The 18,001-nt window shown below is 39.9% G+C and overlaps 2 protein-coding genes across 2 annotated transcripts; one reads left to right on the top strand and one right to left on the bottom strand.

The window, feature by feature from the left end:
• Positions 1 to 253: 253 nt before the first annotated feature.
• Positions 254 to 9,405, bottom strand: LOC104220080 (probable sphingolipid transporter spinster homolog 2). The gene is made up of 16 exons (XM_009770891.2): positions 9,115 to 9,405; positions 8,374 to 8,505; positions 7,982 to 8,083; positions 5,729 to 5,833; positions 5,528 to 5,603; positions 4,916 to 4,990; positions 4,717 to 4,819; positions 4,588 to 4,647; positions 3,881 to 3,935; positions 3,623 to 3,720; positions 3,340 to 3,416; positions 2,994 to 3,107; positions 2,546 to 2,665; positions 2,023 to 2,151; positions 778 to 856; positions 254 to 647 (listed from the first exon to the last, which is right to left on the bottom strand). Exons 1-16 carry the CDS (start codon positions 9,273 to 9,275, stop codon positions 514 to 516), a joined length of 1,620 nt encoding a protein of 539 aa, XP_009769193.1. The 5' UTR covers positions 9,276 to 9,405; the 3' UTR covers positions 254 to 513.
• A 7,395-nt stretch (positions 9,406 to 16,800) lies between these two features.
• Positions 16,801 to 17,508, top strand: LOC138877033 (uncharacterized). The gene has a single exon (XM_070156437.1). The coding sequence runs from the start codon at positions 16,801 to 16,803 to the stop codon at positions 17,506 to 17,508; it is 708 nt and encodes a 235-aa protein (XP_070012538.1).
• The last annotated feature ends 493 nt before the right edge of the window (positions 17,509 to 18,001 follow it).

Genomic DNA, 18,001 nt, shown 5'->3' with positions numbered 1-18,001 from the left:
TGGTTCTATTGTGGTTAAAACTTGTATATTTACGTGGGGATAATTGTGATATTTTAAATAATCTTTTGATTTAGGACCTGAATAGAACAAAATGGATCAAAAATAATCTTACTCCTCTGTCACTTGCAAAGTTATTTAGTTCATATGAATAGTTGCATTGTGAAAACATGCAAAATAAAAGCTTTTCCGAAAGGACAAAAACAAAGCAAGATTATAACTACAGAAAATAATATAAAATAATGTCGTCGAATGGTAAGCCAAAACTCAATGTTGTAGCTACTTTTGATGATATCAATATGAACAATTCAACCACTTCTCTTTATGGAGTGCAACATTATTTACACAGAAAAGAATAAAGAATTTACATTAAGCCTTTGGGCAGACTGTGTTGGTGGGAGGTAACAGGTACTCAGAAGGAATGGTCAAGGTAAGTGAAAGCTGACCAAAAACAAATTATCAAGAAAAAGAACCAACGAATTTACATTTCATTTGTGGCAGCTACACAACGAAATATTAGGATTCGACAGAGACCTCAATCGGTTCAGTACTTTTCTTCTCAAGCAACGGTGGTGAGTTTGCTCTCTCAGCATCACTTACTTGATCCTCACTATCTTCATCAAATCTATCTACGCTATGAAGAAAGATGCCTACACATACAAATACATTAAAATAATTCATCAATAAAAACCCAAAATCTATTGCCAATGTGACATCAAGTAGGCCTCATTTAAAGGATAAAGATTTGGAGTTGAGGCGTTCTAACAGAGTGTACTATACCTATAAACCATATTCCAGCGGCTATAAATAGAATTGATGTCAAGATCAAAGCAGTTACTCTCCAATTGTCAATGCGGTCCTGTAAAAGAGAAATGTAGAAGAATATTGATCAATGTTATCAAGAACCATAACATCAACTATAAAGTTGTTACAACATAACTTCACTACTGCTAACAATTTAAAAAAAAAAACTTTTACTACTGCTTCACCATAATTGACTTGTCCAATATTAAATTTAACGGTTAGGCTAGTTCTTGGAAGCCAGCCTAGGGGCTTGTCATGTCTTTCATGTACCATGTTAAACAATAGATTTAAATAAAAGCAGCTTGTACTTCCATTTTCATGACTAAAGAGAGAAAAAGACTATTGAAGGAGAAAGAGAATCATCCTGCTCTCACTCAGCATATTTCCCTTTTTCTATAACTGAGAAATCCACGAGGGCCCCATACCCTTCTCCACTTAAATACCAGGCTTTTGTTTGCGGCAGGATTCAAACCCATGATGTGCGTTTAACCCACACATCACGTGCTGCACTCTTACCACTAAACTGAAGTCCTGGGGACTACAACAGGTTTCCCTTTTATCAGAACTAATATTGCAGATTGTAAGTTATTTTATTTATTACTATGAGAGGAGGCAAAGAAAGTAAATTCTCATATAGATAGTACATTTCACCACCGGAACTAATCCTTCTATAATGACTTCTGTGTTCATGTGTCAATGATTTTGCAATGAGTCAAATGACACAAATATATCTCAAGTGCTAAGCTGATTCTAAGTTCGGGCGATCCATATTGAGAGGCAACTAGAGATGCCAAATATGGAGCATTCATGCAAAAAATATAGAAGGGTTGCTAAAAGAGCAAGCTTGGAAGGTTCAATTTGCTTTGAATGTCGCTCTACATATGAGTTATGATGTGATTGAACAAGCATGTGCACCCAACCCATTTAAGTGTCCTTTCTAAAGGGAAACATAATGATGTTATGATAGGCCGTAATTCCTAACATTAGCACATAGGGAAAGCGAACTTAATATTTTTTAGGCCGTGTATTTTGATTTCCCTCCCTCGTTTCTAATGAAGTGTTTTGTTCAAGACTACCTGAGGACAAAATATACTAGAAAACTCTCAATGTACTGTGTGTGTGTGTGTGTGTGTGTGTTTATCTTTTGGAAAAAAGAACTCCGAAAAGAAGGAAAGACAAGTTATAAAACAAGATCAACATTTTGAATGAGCAAGCACAAACCTGGACGACCCCCACTAGAGGAGAGGAAGGTACATCACCAAATATGTGAATTGAAACAGTAGACATCGCCATAGACAGTGGTCTAAGACTTGGTTTGACGCAATGGAGACAGACATAATTTACAGGGCCCTGCAGTCAGAGGCTTTACTGTAAGATGAAATAAAGCACTCAATACAACAATTCCAACCTTAAATACAACTATTTAAGCATCATCGTAAATCAATGAGATGTTTCAGGTAACTAAATAAAAGACCGATTACTCTTTGCAGAATTTCAGAAGAAAGAGAAAAGGATGCATGGGCAATAAGATCAGCCATCCAGGCAATTTTAGTAATTAAATAACGTTTTCTGCCTCAAAGAAAATGACACACTTGATCACCTATATGAATAATACAAAGGAACTAGGAAAGTAGGGAAAGAATCATTTTGCAGAAAGCATTCCCTAGTGTAATACTCCACATTGAGCTATTGTACAAAGAAACAACCTATTTTACATAGAATACTTATTAGATGATAGAATTACCTGTGTTGCAAATACAAGCAGTTCTCCTATCGCAAAAAGAGCGATGAAAACATACAAGTTCTTAAAACAAAAGGCAGCAAAGCAAAATATTGCTCCAAGAAATGTTGCCACTGAGAGAAGCTGCAGTACATAATAGTGACATCATTAGCAGCAGGGTTTTGAAAGATTCAGATACAAATAAGAGAAGAGAAGATAGGTGTGATTAACATCAAAATTGAGCTTCATAGGTTATCCTTCTAAAAAACAGCAGAATTGAGTAAATTAACGCAAGGAGAAAGAGTTGTAAAAGCCAAAAGAATAAGTTCTTCTGGGGCACTCTTTATCCCCTGACTGAGAAAGTCTTCTTTGTTTTACAATTAACAAAGAATGATATTCACATTAGACACTAGATTAAATGAGAAATGCTTCTAGAGATTAAACAGAATCTTAGGAATGCAAAAGTACGCACCTTAAAGGCATTGGATATTGTGGAATTCATTCGATCCAAAACAAGGCCTCCAGCCAAGGTTCCCAATATTCCACATACTATAGTAATACCTCCAAACGTCATGTCTGCATTTTTCTGTGGAGACAACAATTGCAAATCAGCTAACATGAACTTAATGCTTTTGCGATATTTGATTGGTCCACAAACGAAAAAATTGTAAGTGGATGGGGCATGTCAAATCAAGCTCATTTCACTTGTATACAGTAACTTCCAAATGTGAAACCAAGGGTCAGAGAAAGACAACAATCAATAGAATCATGCAAATATAAACTTATTGTGAAGTGGAATAGTGGCTCCAAGAGCTTACCATATGGTATATGTTATAACCAGCCTTTGGTCCCCAATAGGAATACGCACCAATTACAAAATTATATGCGATGTATCCTGCAAGAAACCACTCAAGTTGAGAATCAGTGTGTAGAAACCTACCATTTCAACAATGCATAACAAGTTTATGCATAGATGAGATCTTTTTATTTTAAGAAAAGAAGTAAAGACGTTCAAAAAATGTGCGTCAACTTGTTCCAATATCAGCATCCAAAGAAGACGTAGCATGAGATAGTTGGAGGTAAGGCAAGTTAATAAAATACCTAAGACATTGACGAGATAAACCTTTTCCAGATGAAGCACCTTCATATCCTTCCAAAATCTTGTCAGCTGATTCAAATTAGTAGGTGCACTTTTTGAACTGTAGAAAAGAAAAGAAAATAACGTAGACAAGAAAGAGGTCAGATGAGTGATAGCAGAAGGCGTATTGCTTTTGCTAATCATGTTTGCAGGGATGGTGATAATGTTGGCTGTCTTAAGACCAGTAACAGCATCTGACCGGTTATATGAAGGTTCCTTACCCATCCTTGGAATCTTCCTGTGATGGTAACAAACCATGGTTACAATTTGAAACAGCTGCATTAATGACAAGAGTTGGGGTCAAATTATTGTGCATTCAAGAAACCACCATGACAAGTGTAAACAGAACACCTAAAGGGGAAAAAAAGCTAAGAACAATGGTCAAGCTCACAGATACAAGAGGATAGCCAATAAATCTTCATTCAATTGCACCATACAACTGTTTGTTGTTGAATTATCTTAACCTATTTCCCACCACTTTGACTTATTACTATATTTATATCAAGATGTCAAACCCCTTACAAAGACTAGTATCAAGCTGATAAGAATGAAGAACTGCAAGCTACGGCATATTTATTTATTTTTGGATTATCCTAAACTTCTTTGATTACTACAAAAGATATTTATGGACAAATTCTAAGCACAAAAGTCCCGAAAAATAGCTTTTCCATTTTAGCAAGCGAGGAGTTCGACTGGGTCCCTAGTTCTTTTATCATTGACTAAAAACATTTTAACATTTTCTTTCAAAACAAAGACTCTTCCAAACATCATTTTCTTTCACAAAGTAACAAAGTTGAGCAGAGTGAAACTCTGAAGCACAAAATCAAGAGAAGGTAGGGCATGGAGAGCAAATTGATCAAAGTTAGGACAAGAATCAGACACCCCTCTTACTCTAGGTAGACAAAGAGTCTGTGATAATAGGCACTACCTTCTTCTGGAGCAGTCAGGGGAGAAGTCAATGGTTTTTTAGATCCGGTGTGAGAGAATCCTGTATAAAGACTTGGAACATATCAGAAAATGTATATAGAATAAGATGAACAGACTAATTTAGCATTACCTTTTAATTGCAATGGTTTCATAAATAAACCTAAAACTGCAAAGGGAAGCATAAGTATTGCCTCGATCCAAAATGCCCAACGCCAGTTAAGATGATTGCCAACCTATCACAGTGCGGAGAGTTTGGTAAAACTTGGTATGCACAATGGATCACATTCCACAAGAAAATATTAAACTTAAGCACTGAAGAGTGAGCTCACCAGTCCACCATATACATAGCCAACAGCTATCCCAGCTGGTATACACATGTAAAATATTCCCAGCCATGCTGTTTTCTGCAAAAAAGATAAGAGGAGAATAAGCATGCAGAAAATATACAAGATGCAAAAGTACATTTCTTATCATCGTATTAGAGCCAAACTCATTCCTTTTCTTGGTTTACCCAAATATGGAACCCATGTTATTTTCCCATGCTCCAAAATTTCAATTATAGGTGCGCCGGAGGGTGGGGGGATGGGGGCGGTGTTAGGTGCCCTCATTGGTGAAGGAAATGGGTTGTTGTCTCCTTATTTGGTTTTGGGCAATCCTCACCTCTTAAGCTAGCTTTTGGGGTTGAGTTCAACCCAAAGGTTCATTTCTTATCATACACATAACTGGTGTAAGCTTAAATTGTTGCAACATTAATGAAATGTAAGTATATGCAGAACAACAACACATCATATTAGCAATAGAAAATAAAAAAGCACCACAAAATTCAAATCTAGCCAGAATATAAACAGCCTTAATATAGAAATAAAAGACCAGCAGTATAGCATGTGGCATTTACTGGAAGTTAGCCCAGTCACAAAAATCATTAATTTAAAAAACCAAACCTGAGCAACAGGGGCATTATCATCAATAAAAGGAGCAGCAAGGCTTATGAAAGATGCCTCACCAACACCCACAAACCTGAAAAAGGAAACATATTAATTTTTTTTTAAAAACGATAAGCTTCCCTCCACCCACCCCATCACTCCGATAACATTTGCAAGTAATACAGGAGAGCTTGTGAAGAGTAACATGGTTAGACTTACATTCTGCATGTTGCAATCAACCAGAAATTAATTGACAAACCACAACCAGCAACAGCTAGCGTCCACACTGTCAGTCCAACTCCAATAAGTCTGAATGGATTGACACTGTCGATTTAACGAGCACACAAGTAAGAAAATCAAGCAACTAAAGGAGCAAAGAAAATGCAGACTACTCAAGTATTCTTCCTTTCCCTAGTGAACTTCTGCCTGATATATTCCTAGCAAATATCTCAAAGCCGCAAACTGATCAAGAAAAAAGACGAAGTTTTACTTCAACTCTGACAGCATAATAGAAAGAATAGCATCTCCAGGTATGCCAAAATTAAGAGGTAAACATTGTAATGCAGTGTAGTTTGCTTGAACTAAACTTGTCAGTTAAATTGTCTGTTGCAATTACCAAGGTTTTTTTTACCTTTTACCAACAAGCAATTCAAGAGCATATGGTCAAAATGTCTTCCACCTATAGGCGATATACATCTTATAAGTAACCATGTTCGTGAAGTTAAAGTGTACATCAAGTATTAATCTATCTACTTCAAATTGAATGCAACAATTTGACTTTACATGATTTATGGGAGGAAAACATTGACCTTGGAATAGTTTATTTCAGAGTTCTGAAAAATGGATTATTTAATAAAACATGGGTGAAAAGGTAAAAAATTATAGCGGTTATCCGTTTTTTTTCCAATTTTAAACAGAGTAATAGTGGGAAAATTGAGTTTCTTGTAACTAATATAAGTCTTACCAAGTCTTAGTTTTAGAGAAGTGGACATTAAACAATAGAGTATGACATTCTAATTCAAAAGGGCATAATCTTAAGTCAGTTTAAATAAAACATTTCTACATATGATAAGGGTAAAGTAATTTGGGATATAGTAAAAGAACTATGTCAAACTAATTGGTAACATGATTGCCCTGGCGATGGACGCACTGACATACCATATTCAAGGGGAGATGCCTTGGTGTATGTTGTTCGCTGATGATATATTTCTCATGTGAGACTAGAGGAATGGAGGTAGGCCCTGTAGTCTAAAGGTTTCAAGTTGAGTAGGACCAAGACGGAATATTTGGAGTGTAAGTTTAGCGACGTTTCGTGGGAAGCAGATGTGGAAGTGAGGCTTGACTCGCAAGTCATCCCTAAGAGAGAGAGTTTCAAGTACCTAGGGTCTATTATCCAGGGAGATGGGGAGATCGACGGGGATGTCACGCACCGTATCGGGGTGGGGTGGATGAAATGGAGGTTAGCGTCTGGAGTCCTATGTGACAAGAATGTACCACCGAAACTTAAAGGTAAGTTCTACAAAGCGGTGGTTAGACCGGCCATGTTGTATGGGGCTGAGTGTTGGCCAGTCAAGATTTCACATATCCAGAAGATGAAAGTAGCAGAAATGAGGATGTTGAGATGGATGTGCAGGCACACTCGGATGGATAAGATTAGGAATGAGGTTATTCGGGAGAGGGTGGGCGTGGCTCCCGTGGATGACAAGATGCGTGAAGCGAGGCTTACGTGGTTCGGGCACGTGTGGAGGAGGAGCCCAGATGCTCCGACCAGGAGGTGTGAGCGTTTGGTTCTGGCAGTTACGAGACGAGGTAGAGGGTGGCCTAAGAAGTACTGGGGCGAGGTTATTAGGCAGGACATGGCGCATCTTCAAATTTTCGAGGATATGGCCTTTGATAGGAAGGTGTGGAGGTCGAGCATTAGGGTTGTAGGTTAGAGGGTAGTCGAGCGTTTCTCCTCGCTGCACCGGCTAGTCTGATAGTGTTTTGTCTAGGAATGCTAGCGATTTTTGTTGTGTTCCATAATTTTTATTTTATTCTTTTAGTAGTCTGGTAGCGATTTTTATTTTTGTTGTATTTCACATTTTGGCCTTTCCATTTATTTGTTGTATTTTACGATGCTGATACGATTTTTCTGGTTTCTGTTGTGGTTACGGACCTAATTGTCTCTGAGCCGAGGGTCTCCCGGAAACAACCTCTCTATCCCTTCGGGGTAGGGGTAAGGTCTGCGTACATCCTACCCTCCCCATATCCCACTAGTGGGATTCTACTTGGTGATTGTTGTTGTTGTTGTTGTAATTGGTAACATGAAGAGAAATGTTTCACGTGTTCCAAACCATATAAAAATGACTTCAATTGTTAAATGTAATGCATATATCTGTTCGGGCGCAGTAAATAAACTTCCCAAAGTGAATGTTCTAAAGTATGAAATATATCTGCACCAAAATATCTAGCTTGTAATGTAATGCGCCTTACCTCTTGGATAATGAGGCAAATATTGGAGATGCCACCAGAAGCCCAACCATGAAAGCAGATGATATGACACCATCCTGAAAATTACTCAAATCAAAATCACCCCTGGAAACAGACAGAAGGTAGCGCATGATCAGACGATAAGGATATGTAACTAAAATAGTTCAATCATTAAATTTGGCAAGGAAAAGTAATCATCCAAGAGAATGTCAAGGTACATCATCCAGGAAACAATTGAACACTCAATTATAAGCATTAGTAAATCAACAGAAGAAAATGAAGAACAGGAAAAAAACATAGTATCAAACATGTGCCAGGCAGAGAACATAAATCTAGAGCTTCAGAGTTAAGCAGGACTAGAGAGGAAAGAGAACAAATTTCAAAAGAATTCTTACTGAATTCCGCTGCCAGGAGAACATGTACCAGTTTTTGTACAAGTTTTTCGGCTTCCATTAACACCATTGCTCGCAATAGTTCCACGGTCCACATAGTTTAACAAGTTGATCACACAGAATACGGCAAGTAACCTGATAAGTCGCAGCAGATATGTCATAAGCAAATAGTTCAAATTAAGTTAAAAAACAATAGGGAGCAAAGTGGGAAAGGGTCGGGGACGGATTAAGGGGCAGGGGATTTGTGGGGTGGGGTGGGGGATTGGTTTACCATATCAGGGATAAAGCACTACGGATAACAAATTTGATTCTTATTGACACTCCAGCATCCAATAACCATATCAATTATGTCCAAAAATGCAAAAATAATGAACAACCTTATAACCATTATGGATTAGGACTACTTTAATTAGATATCAAATACAATAGTATATCTAATACCAAAAATTAAGGAATAACTTGCGTGCAAAACTCAATAATTCCATAGAAATAAAGAAGGAAATAAAGAGAAAATTAATTCAACCCTAACTACCATCATATAACGGTATCAAGAAGTTAGTTGCAGACAATGCTTTTCTGAAATTAGCCTGACCTTAATAATTGCAATTCACTGACTGAAGAAGAATTGAAATTCAAACTTCTTAAACCCAATTGGTATAAAAAACACAAAATTCAATTTTTCTTGAAGTCAAATTATAGAAATCACAGGAAAAAAAAGGCAAAATTGGGAAAAAGAAGGAGTACCTTTTGGCAGTGAACCAAGAAGGTTGAGGGAGTAATGACGATGAAATTGAAGGTATAACCATGCCTGTCTCTGCAGCTAAGGATGTGTTTGTATTTGTATTAGGTTTAGGTGTTGAATTTGAATCATCCGAAGGCTTTGGCTCTTTTTCTTGTTTTTCCATTTAAAAGAATATTAGAATATATTTCTTTGACTGGAAGTTTGGTTGGAAGGAAGCTGTTTCCTTCCTCCCTCTCAAAGCCTTTCTTTGGTATGCGTAATGTGTTTTAAACTTTTCAATAATGGAGTTTTAACTTTTTGCTGTCTTTCTTAACTTTATATAGTTGGATTGAATGTATGGTAACTAAAAATTAGGAGACTTTCGCTGGATATTCTCCTGTCCAATTCAGATTCCTACTTATCTCGTAACCAATCAATCTCTTTGTTTGGTTTAATGTATGTAACTAACTCGTACAAAAGTACAATCAATTCTAGTACCTAAGTTAGGATACACTCTTTTTACCTTGAAAGAACTACGCACGATACTAAAATAAGTACATATCTTTTTTTAGAAGAATAATTTTAGTACATAACGGATTGTATCCCAACTAATTTGAACTTGTTGATTGAATATTAGTACAATCAATTTGTATATATTGCTAGACTAACAAATAATATCGAAGACTTTTAAATTATTTAGAACTTAGCTTACATTTCATCTAAAGAGCTAAAATTATTTAGGAGTTAGATGTGATGACCCGCCACATAGGCGCCATTTGACATATATTAATGCCATGTGGAAGCTTACATAAGAATAAGGCTAGCATTTTTTAGAAGATTCTAGAGAGGTATGGACATTTCCTTAGGAAAAACCTAGATCCTTATGGATTTGCTAGGAAAGTCCTTGGAATCTTCTAGGCTTGTAGAGAATTCTAGAAAAGCCCTTATCTTGTAAATATCAAGGACTTGTGTAATAATTAATATTTACACACTAGCCCCTAGGAGACTAGTATATAAAGGGGTCATTCATTTGTAATTCATCAAGCAAACAATTCAAGTTCTCTCTAATACAAAGCTTCCTTGAACAATTCTCTTGTGTTCTTTCTACCATTCTCTTAGCGGTCTTAAAGGTAGTAAGGCTGACTTGGCATAGTAAGAACGTGAGCAATTTGTGCAAGATCGTGAGCGAGTTGTCAAGTGCCGCACGTGTACTTAGTTAACAACTAAGGACGTGACAACGTGGTATCAGAGCGAAGGTTTCAACTAAGGGAATGGCGAATGGCGGAGAAATTAACGTTGCCAACACCCAAGCCAACGTCATCCAGGATGCTGCTGGCAAGAGCGGTCGTAGCAAATAGAGGAATGCCACCAACAAGAGCCAGGAGGTGCCACATGAGGTTGTGTCAAACGAAGGGCTTACATCCCAAGAACCATCTGCCACTGAGGCGAGCGAGGATGAAGTGGAGGTCCTTCCAGAGGACGTCTCGCTTGGTAAAGAGTGGGTGATGAAGATGAACGCGGGGATGGATGCCGTGGAGATATTTGGCCAACGCTTGGGGAAGGTGGAAGGCACCCTTAATGTTCTTGAGGGGCACACTCTTGAAGAGATTGAGAGTATCCGAAATGACTTGGAGGGACGTACACAGACTGAGATGGAACTAAGGCAAACCATCACTGCCTTAGAGTGCAGACTCATGGAGGCTTTGAGTACTATCGATGCTATGAAGGCAAAGATAGAGTCACTCGAGGAGCATGTCAATGCTGGCATGACCGAGGTAGCCAGCAATGTTGTGGTGACGAGGGAGGCCAAAATCGAGGCTCCTAAACCCCCGGTGTTCAAAGGTGTTCGTGATGCACAAGAAGTAGAAAACTTCCTTTGGCACTTGGAGAACTACTTCAGGCACGACAAAGTGAGGGACGACGAGGCCAAGATCAATACTACGGTATTGTACCTCTTAGAGACTGCCATGCTATGGTGGAGAAGGAAGATGGACAACATGGATAAAGGTCTAGGTACTATTAGCACATGGGATCAGTTCAAAGCGGAGTTCAAGCGACAATTCTTTCCAAACAATGTCTTGTACGAGGCAAGGCGCAAGCTTAGGGAATTGAAGCAAACAGGGAGCATACGTAACTATGTCAAGGAGTTCACTACCCTTATGCTTCAAATCCCCAACCTGACCAATGATGACTTGTTGTTCCACTTCATGGACGGGTTGCAAAATTGGGCTAAGCAGGAGTTGCAACGCCGACAAGTCACTGATATAGACCAAGCCATAGTGGAGGCCGAATCATTGATGGACTTCAGGCATGACAAGCATGACAAAGGTAATGGCAATGAGTCAAAGGTTAACAATGTCAAAGGTGGGGGAGACCGTGGCAAAGGCAAGGAGATACAACAACAATACTCCAAGACTCAAGATTTCAAAGAGTCGAGTGGCCGTCAGAGCTACGCCGAGAAGAAGGCACAAGTCGAGAAGAAGGGATGCTATATATACGGAGGGCCACATGGCTTCAGGAATTGTCCTGACCTCAAGAGCCTCAGTGCCATGGTACGTGAGCGGAAGGAGCAGCCACAAGGAGAGAGTCCGGGAACCGCATAGTTGGGTATGATCAGATTATATGGTGCTGTCACGAAGCAAGCTATCCAACCTACCGAGAATGGCAATCAGTACGTGGATCTCACCATCAACAACAAGCCCGCTCGTGCAATGGTGGACACTAGAGCAACTCATAATTTCGTGACTGAGGCTGCCGCAAAGAGACTGGAATTGAAGCTTGCTCCAACCAACTCTCGCGTCAAGACCGTGAATGCCGAGATACAGAATGCTCGTGGGGTAGCTAATGGAGTTGGTGTCAAATTGGGAACTTGGAAAGGTATGACAAACTTTACCGTAACCGCTATGGATATCTTTGACATCATACTGGGGCAAGAGTTCTTTAGACATTGTCATACTTTAATCGACCCCTACCTCCAACGTCTTTTGGTTATGGAGCGAGAAGGAGCTTGCATGGTACCTACAATGACTATGCCACACGGACAGATCCAAGCACAACTCTCAGCTATGCAGGTTGTCAAGGGGATCAAGAAGGGGGAGCCCACATTCGTGGCAACCATTGCAAGTCTAGAGGAAGACAAGAATTTTCAAGAGACAGTGTCGCCTTGCATAGAGAAGTTGCTTGAGGAGAACAAGGATGTCATGCCCGAGGAGTTGCCTAAGCACTTGCCGCCTAGGCGATAGGTGGATCACAAGATTGAGTTGGAGCCAGGGGCTAAACCACCCGCATTTGCCCCATATCGTATGGCACCGCCCGAGCTGGAGGAGCTCAAGAAACAATTGAAAGAGTTGTTGGATGCTGGTCATATTCGCCCATCAAAGGCACCTTTCGGCGCACCAGTATTGTTCCAGAAGAAGAAGGATGGATCATTGCGTTTGTGCATAGACTACCGAGCACTTAATAAGGCCACCATGAAGAATAAGTACCCAATCCCGCTCATTGCTGACTTGTTCGATAGACTTGGGCAAGCCAAATACTTTACCAAGGTGGATCTTCGAAAGGGCTACTACCAAGTTCGCATTGCGGAAGGGGATGAGCCAAAGACAGCATGTGTGACGAGATATGGAGCCTTTGAGTGGTTGATGATGCCCTTCGGCTTAACTAATGCACCGGCTATATTTTGCACCCTTATGAACAAGATCTTCCATCCCTACCTTGATCAGTTCGTAGTAGTCTACCTAGACGACATAGTCATCTACAGCAACACCTTGGGGGAGCACATGGAGCACTTAAGAAAGGTTTTCCAAGTCTTGCGAGAGAACAGGCTATACATCAAGAGGGAGAAATGTGAGTTCGCGCAATCAAAGGTGCACTTCTTGGGCCATGTCATTAGCAATGGCGAGCTACGCATGGACGATGCTAAGGTACGTGCTATCCAGGAGTGGGAGGCACCCATAAAGGTAACTGAGTTGAGATCCTTCCTTGGCCTTGTTAACTACTATCGCCGGTTCATCAGTGGATACTCAGCAAAGGTCGCACCATTGACTGAGTTGCTAAAGAAGAACAAGCCATGGGTTTGGACGGAGCATTGTCAAAAGGCATTTGAAGGCCTTAAGACAGCTGTAACAGAGGAGCCAGTCTTGGCGTTACCTGACTTTGCCAAGACTTTTGAGGTGCACACAGATGCCTCAGACTTTGCCATTGGAGGTGTCCTGATGTAGGATAAGCATCCCATAGCATTTGAGAGTCGCAAGTTAAATGAGATGGAGCGGCGTTACACGGTACAAGAGAAGGAAATGACTGTCATTGTGCATTGCCTTCGTGCATGGAGACATTTTCTGCTCGGGTCGAGGTTCGTGGTCAAGACTGATAATGTGGCTACTAGCTACTTTCAAACACAGAAGAAGCTCACACCAAAGCAGGCTAGGTGGCAGGATTTCTTAGCCGAGTTTGATTATGCGCTGGAGTATAAGCCGGGAAAAGGTAATGTTGTAGCTGATGCCTTAAGCCGAAAAGCCGAGCTTGCTGCAATCACTTCAGCGAGATGGGACATTCGGGAGGCTATAAAAGAAGGCATGCAGCATGATCCAACAGCCAGACAACTTATCGAGTTAGCTAACAAAGGCAAGACGAGACGGTTTTGGATAGAAGACGGCCTACTACTTACCACAGGTCGGCGGGTCTACGTTCCTAAGTTTGGAGACATTAGACGACGGATCATAAGGGAGAGTCATGACACAATGTGGGCTGGTCATCCAGGTCAACGTCGCACTAGGGCCTTGGTTGAGTCAGTCTACTATTGGCCACGCATGCAAAATGACATAGAGTGTTATGTGCAAACTTGTCTTGTCTGTCACCAGGACAAGATTGAACAACAACAACCCGGAGGACTTTTGGAGCCACTACCAGTTGCAGAGCGTCCATGGGAGAGCGTGACTATGGACTTTATCACTTGCCTACCGAAGTCTGATAGTTATGGTACTATTATGGTGGTCGTGGATAGATTTTCCAAATATGCCACCTTCATGCCCGCCTCACCGGGTTGCACAGCTAAGGAAGTCGCCAAGCTATTCTTTAAGAACGTGGTAAAGTATTGGGGCTTACCAAGGCATATCATTAGTGATCGAGACCCCCGCTTCACTGGGAACTTTTGGAGAGAGTTGTTCGACATACTTGGCACGGAACTGCACTTTTCTACTAGTTTCCACCCACAGACGGATGGACAAACGGAACGAGTCAATGCCTTACTAGAATGCTACTTGAGGCATTATGTAAGCGCGCATCAGAAAGATTGGGCAAAGCTCCTAGACATCGCCCAATTCTCTTATAACTTGCAGCGGAGTGAGTCCACTGGGCGGACACCATTTGAGCTAGCAACAGGCCAACAACCACAAACTCCACATTCATTACCAGCCGCATTCGAGGGAAAGAGTTTGGGAGCTTATCATATGGCTAAAGGATGGGAGGAGCAGCTCGACATTGCTAAGTCCTACTTGGATAAGGCAACTAAGAAGATGAAGAAGTCTGCGGACCGTAAGCGGCGTCCCACATACTATGGAGTTGGGGACATAGTCATGGTGAAGTTTAACCCAAGACAGTTCAAGGCACTACGGGGCATGCATCAAAATTTGATTCGCAAGTATGAGGGGCCATTTAAGATCATCGCCAAGGTAGGAAAGATCTCATACAAGCTTGACATGCCATCGTATCTTAAGATCTACCCTGTCTTCCATGCCAACATGCTTAAACCATATCATGAAGATAAGGATGATCCGAGTAGGGGCCAACCAAGTCAGGCACCAATGACTATCACCGCCTCGCATGATCAGGAGATTGAGGCTATCATAGATTACCAGGCCAAGCAAAAACAAGGGCAAAAAGCCACCGCTATGTTCCTCGTCCATTAGAAAGGGCAATCACCGGAGGAGGCCACATGGGAACGATATGAAGACTTGTGGAAATTCAAAGATAAGATCCGAGAGTTTATGCAGCAGCATTACGCCGCGGTCGTCGCAATATTGGGTGAGGGAGAGTGTGATGACCCGCCATGTCATCATGCCACATAGGCGCCATTTGACATATATTAATGCCATGTGGAAGCTTACATAAGAATAAGGCTAGCATTTTTTAGAAGATTCTAGAGAGGTATGGACATTTCCTTAGGAAAAACCTAGATCCTTATGGATTTGCTAGGAAAGTCCTTGGAATCTTCTAGGCTTGTAGAGAATTCTAGAAAAAGCCCTTATCTTGTAAATATCAAGGACTTGTGTAATAATTAATATTTACACACTAGCCCCTAGGAGACTAGTATATAAAGGGGGTCATTCATTTGTAATTCATCAAGCAAACAATTCAAGTTCTCTCTAATACAAAGCTTCCTTGAACAATTCTCTTGTGTTCTTTCTACCATTCTCTTAACTGTCTTAAAGGTAGTAGGCTGACTTGGCATAGCAAGAACGTGAGCAATTTGTGCAAGATCGTGAGCGAGTTGTCAAGTGCCGCACGTGTACTTAGTTAACAACTAAGGACGTGGCATAGAGCTCTAATAAGAAATATGACAACTACTTTTACTTTTTTCATCAGTTCCTTTTTTTTGTTTGTTATTAGTGATATGAGTGGGAAAACTCATGATTGGATCTCGTTTCCGTCTCTACTGGCTAAAGTGTCTTCTAAAAGTTTCTTTCTTTTGATATATTTTAGGGATTTTAAAACTATATTTTTTATATTCCTTGGAAGATGGCTGAATCTATTGTGCATCTCTTCTGTATCTCTAGTGCAATGGCTATTTTAATATACCTGCATAGTTGGCATAGGCTGAACCATGATTTGAAGATTATGAGTTCGGGATTCTAATCTTTTTAAGTTATTGAATTTTAAATTAAATAATTTGCATGTATTCAACAAATTATTTATGACAAAACAAGGTGTGAATCAAAGCTATTGTGTTCGATCGAATTATATTCTAGCTCCCCTGACCATAGAAATAATATAACTTCTCTCTCAGAGGAGTAATTCAAATATTTCTTTTTTATTTTTGGTAAACTAGGTACTTAATTAAACAAAATATAATTACAGAGCAAGTATGTTTGTAGAGTTGTCCAGGTGGTCAGTAATGTTGGATAGACAACAAACAAACAACAACAACCCAGTATAATCCCACAAGTGGGGTCTGAAGAGGGTAGTGTGTACGCAGACATTACCCCTACCCTAGGATAGAGAGGTTGTTTCCAATAGAAACTTATTGAGGAGAAGAGTGACACATGACAATCACGCGAGTTAGTGTAGTTAGCTAAAGGTTAGTTATAACTAATTATATGATTGGTGGTTAGAGTAGTTAGTGGTGAATGATTAGTACAACTGTCATATACAATGTATATAAGTAGGACTTGTGTGTTTTGTATTTAGTTTTTTCGTCGTGGAATATACAATCATTTTCAGCTCACATGCTCTCCAACGAGTTCTTCATTCTAGAACCTTCTTGTTCATCTTCTTCTTAGCTCTAGTTGATCTGACTTTGAGCTTCATCATGGTATCAGAGCCCAGGGGCTAAATACACGATCGTTGTGGTGGATATCTTCTGCTTTCTGCAGAATCATTTTGTTGCTGATTGCTCGAGTTTTTCCTCAAGCAGTTAACCTAGTTTCTGTTTTTTGATTTGTGAATCTATAATTCCTTGAATCTGAGAGTAACATCACCTGAATCTGTTGGCAATGGTGAATGGAGAAGAAACCTCAACTAGAACAAGCACAACAACAAACATAGATCATCATCATCCATTGTATTTACAGCCATGTGATACTCCAGGTACTTCCTTGATCTCTATTCAACTAACTGGATCTGAAAACTATGCATTGTGGAGTAGATATATGAAAATAGGTCTAATTGGTAAGAGTAAGCTAGGGTTTGTTGATGGACGATGTACTAAGGATAAGTTTGATCGATCCTTGCATGAGTTTTGGGAGAAATGTAATGCAATAGTTTTGTCATGGATTATGAATGTTGTGAGCACAGAATTACTTAGTGGAATTGTCTACAAATCTAGTGCACACAAGGTCTGGACTGATCTGAAGGATAGGTATGATAAGGTAAATGGATCTCGCATCTTCTTCCTGCACAAGGAAATTGCAACCTTATCGCAGGGAATTTCATTAGTTTATGCATATTTCTCCAAATTGACAGACCTCTGGGAGGAATATGATGCATTGATGCTATGCCCTGGGCGTGACTGCCTAGAATCTAAGAGTTATTTTGAACATTTTGAGTATCAAAGGCTGTTGCAGTTCCTTATGGGGCTAAATGAAACATATAGCCAACCTAGGAGTCAAATATTGATGATGAGCCCTGTTCCTACAGTTAACAAAGCATACTCCATGATAGTTTCTGAAGAAAGCCAAAGAGCTTTGGGAAGGTTCTCTTAGTCTATAGACATTAGAGATGGAACAACACTATTCACCAACAAAGGCATGAATTCAAGGAACAATTATAAGCCTAGACGAGGAAATCTATTCTTTGATTACTGCAACTATAAAGGACACACAAGAGACACTTGCTTCAAGCTGCATGGTTATCCAGTCGATTTCAAAATGAAGAAGAAGACAACAGGTTTTCTTCAAAGACCTATGGCCAATGCAACCATATAGGAGGAACAACAATCAATGACAAAGCAGATGACCAATACAACTACACAGGAGGCACAACAAGTGATCAACACATCTGCTGCAAATGTAGCACAAGGAGGAAGGCCAATCATGTTTACTCAAGAGCAATATGACCAAATATTGAAGCTGATCAGTACAGGGACATGTGAAAATACAAGCTTTGTAGGTACATCTAAGATCTTTGTTACAAATGAAAAGGTTAAAGATGAGAATTGGATAGTAGACTCTGGTGCAACCAACCACATGGTTCACA

Source organism: Nicotiana sylvestris, chromosome 1 (genome assembly GCF_000393655.2).
Source record: "Nicotiana sylvestris chromosome 1, ASM39365v2, whole genome shotgun sequence".
In the NCBI taxonomy this organism is placed as follows: Eukaryota; Viridiplantae; Streptophyta; class Magnoliopsida; order Solanales; family Solanaceae; genus Nicotiana; species Nicotiana sylvestris.
Note: the sequence above shows the minus strand (reverse complement) of the source record. Positions and strands in the feature narration are given on the sequence as shown.

Coding starts and splice junctions, on each gene's coding strand:
- LOC104220080 (XM_009770891.2), bottom strand. CDS start 9,275: ATGGAAAAACAAGAAAAAGAGCCAAAGCCTTCGGATGATTCAAATTCA. Junction 3,721..3,880: donor CAGGAAGATTCCAAGGATGG/GTAAGGAACCTT, acceptor TCTTTTCTACAG/TTCAAAAAGTGCACCTACTA. Junction 2,152..2,545: donor TGCTTGTATTTGCAACACAG/GTAATTCTATCA, acceptor CTCTGACTGCAG/GGCCCTGTAAATTATGTCTG.
- LOC138877033 (XM_070156437.1), top strand. CDS start 16,801: ATGGTGAATGGAGAAGAAACCTCAACTAGAACAAGCACAACAACAAAC.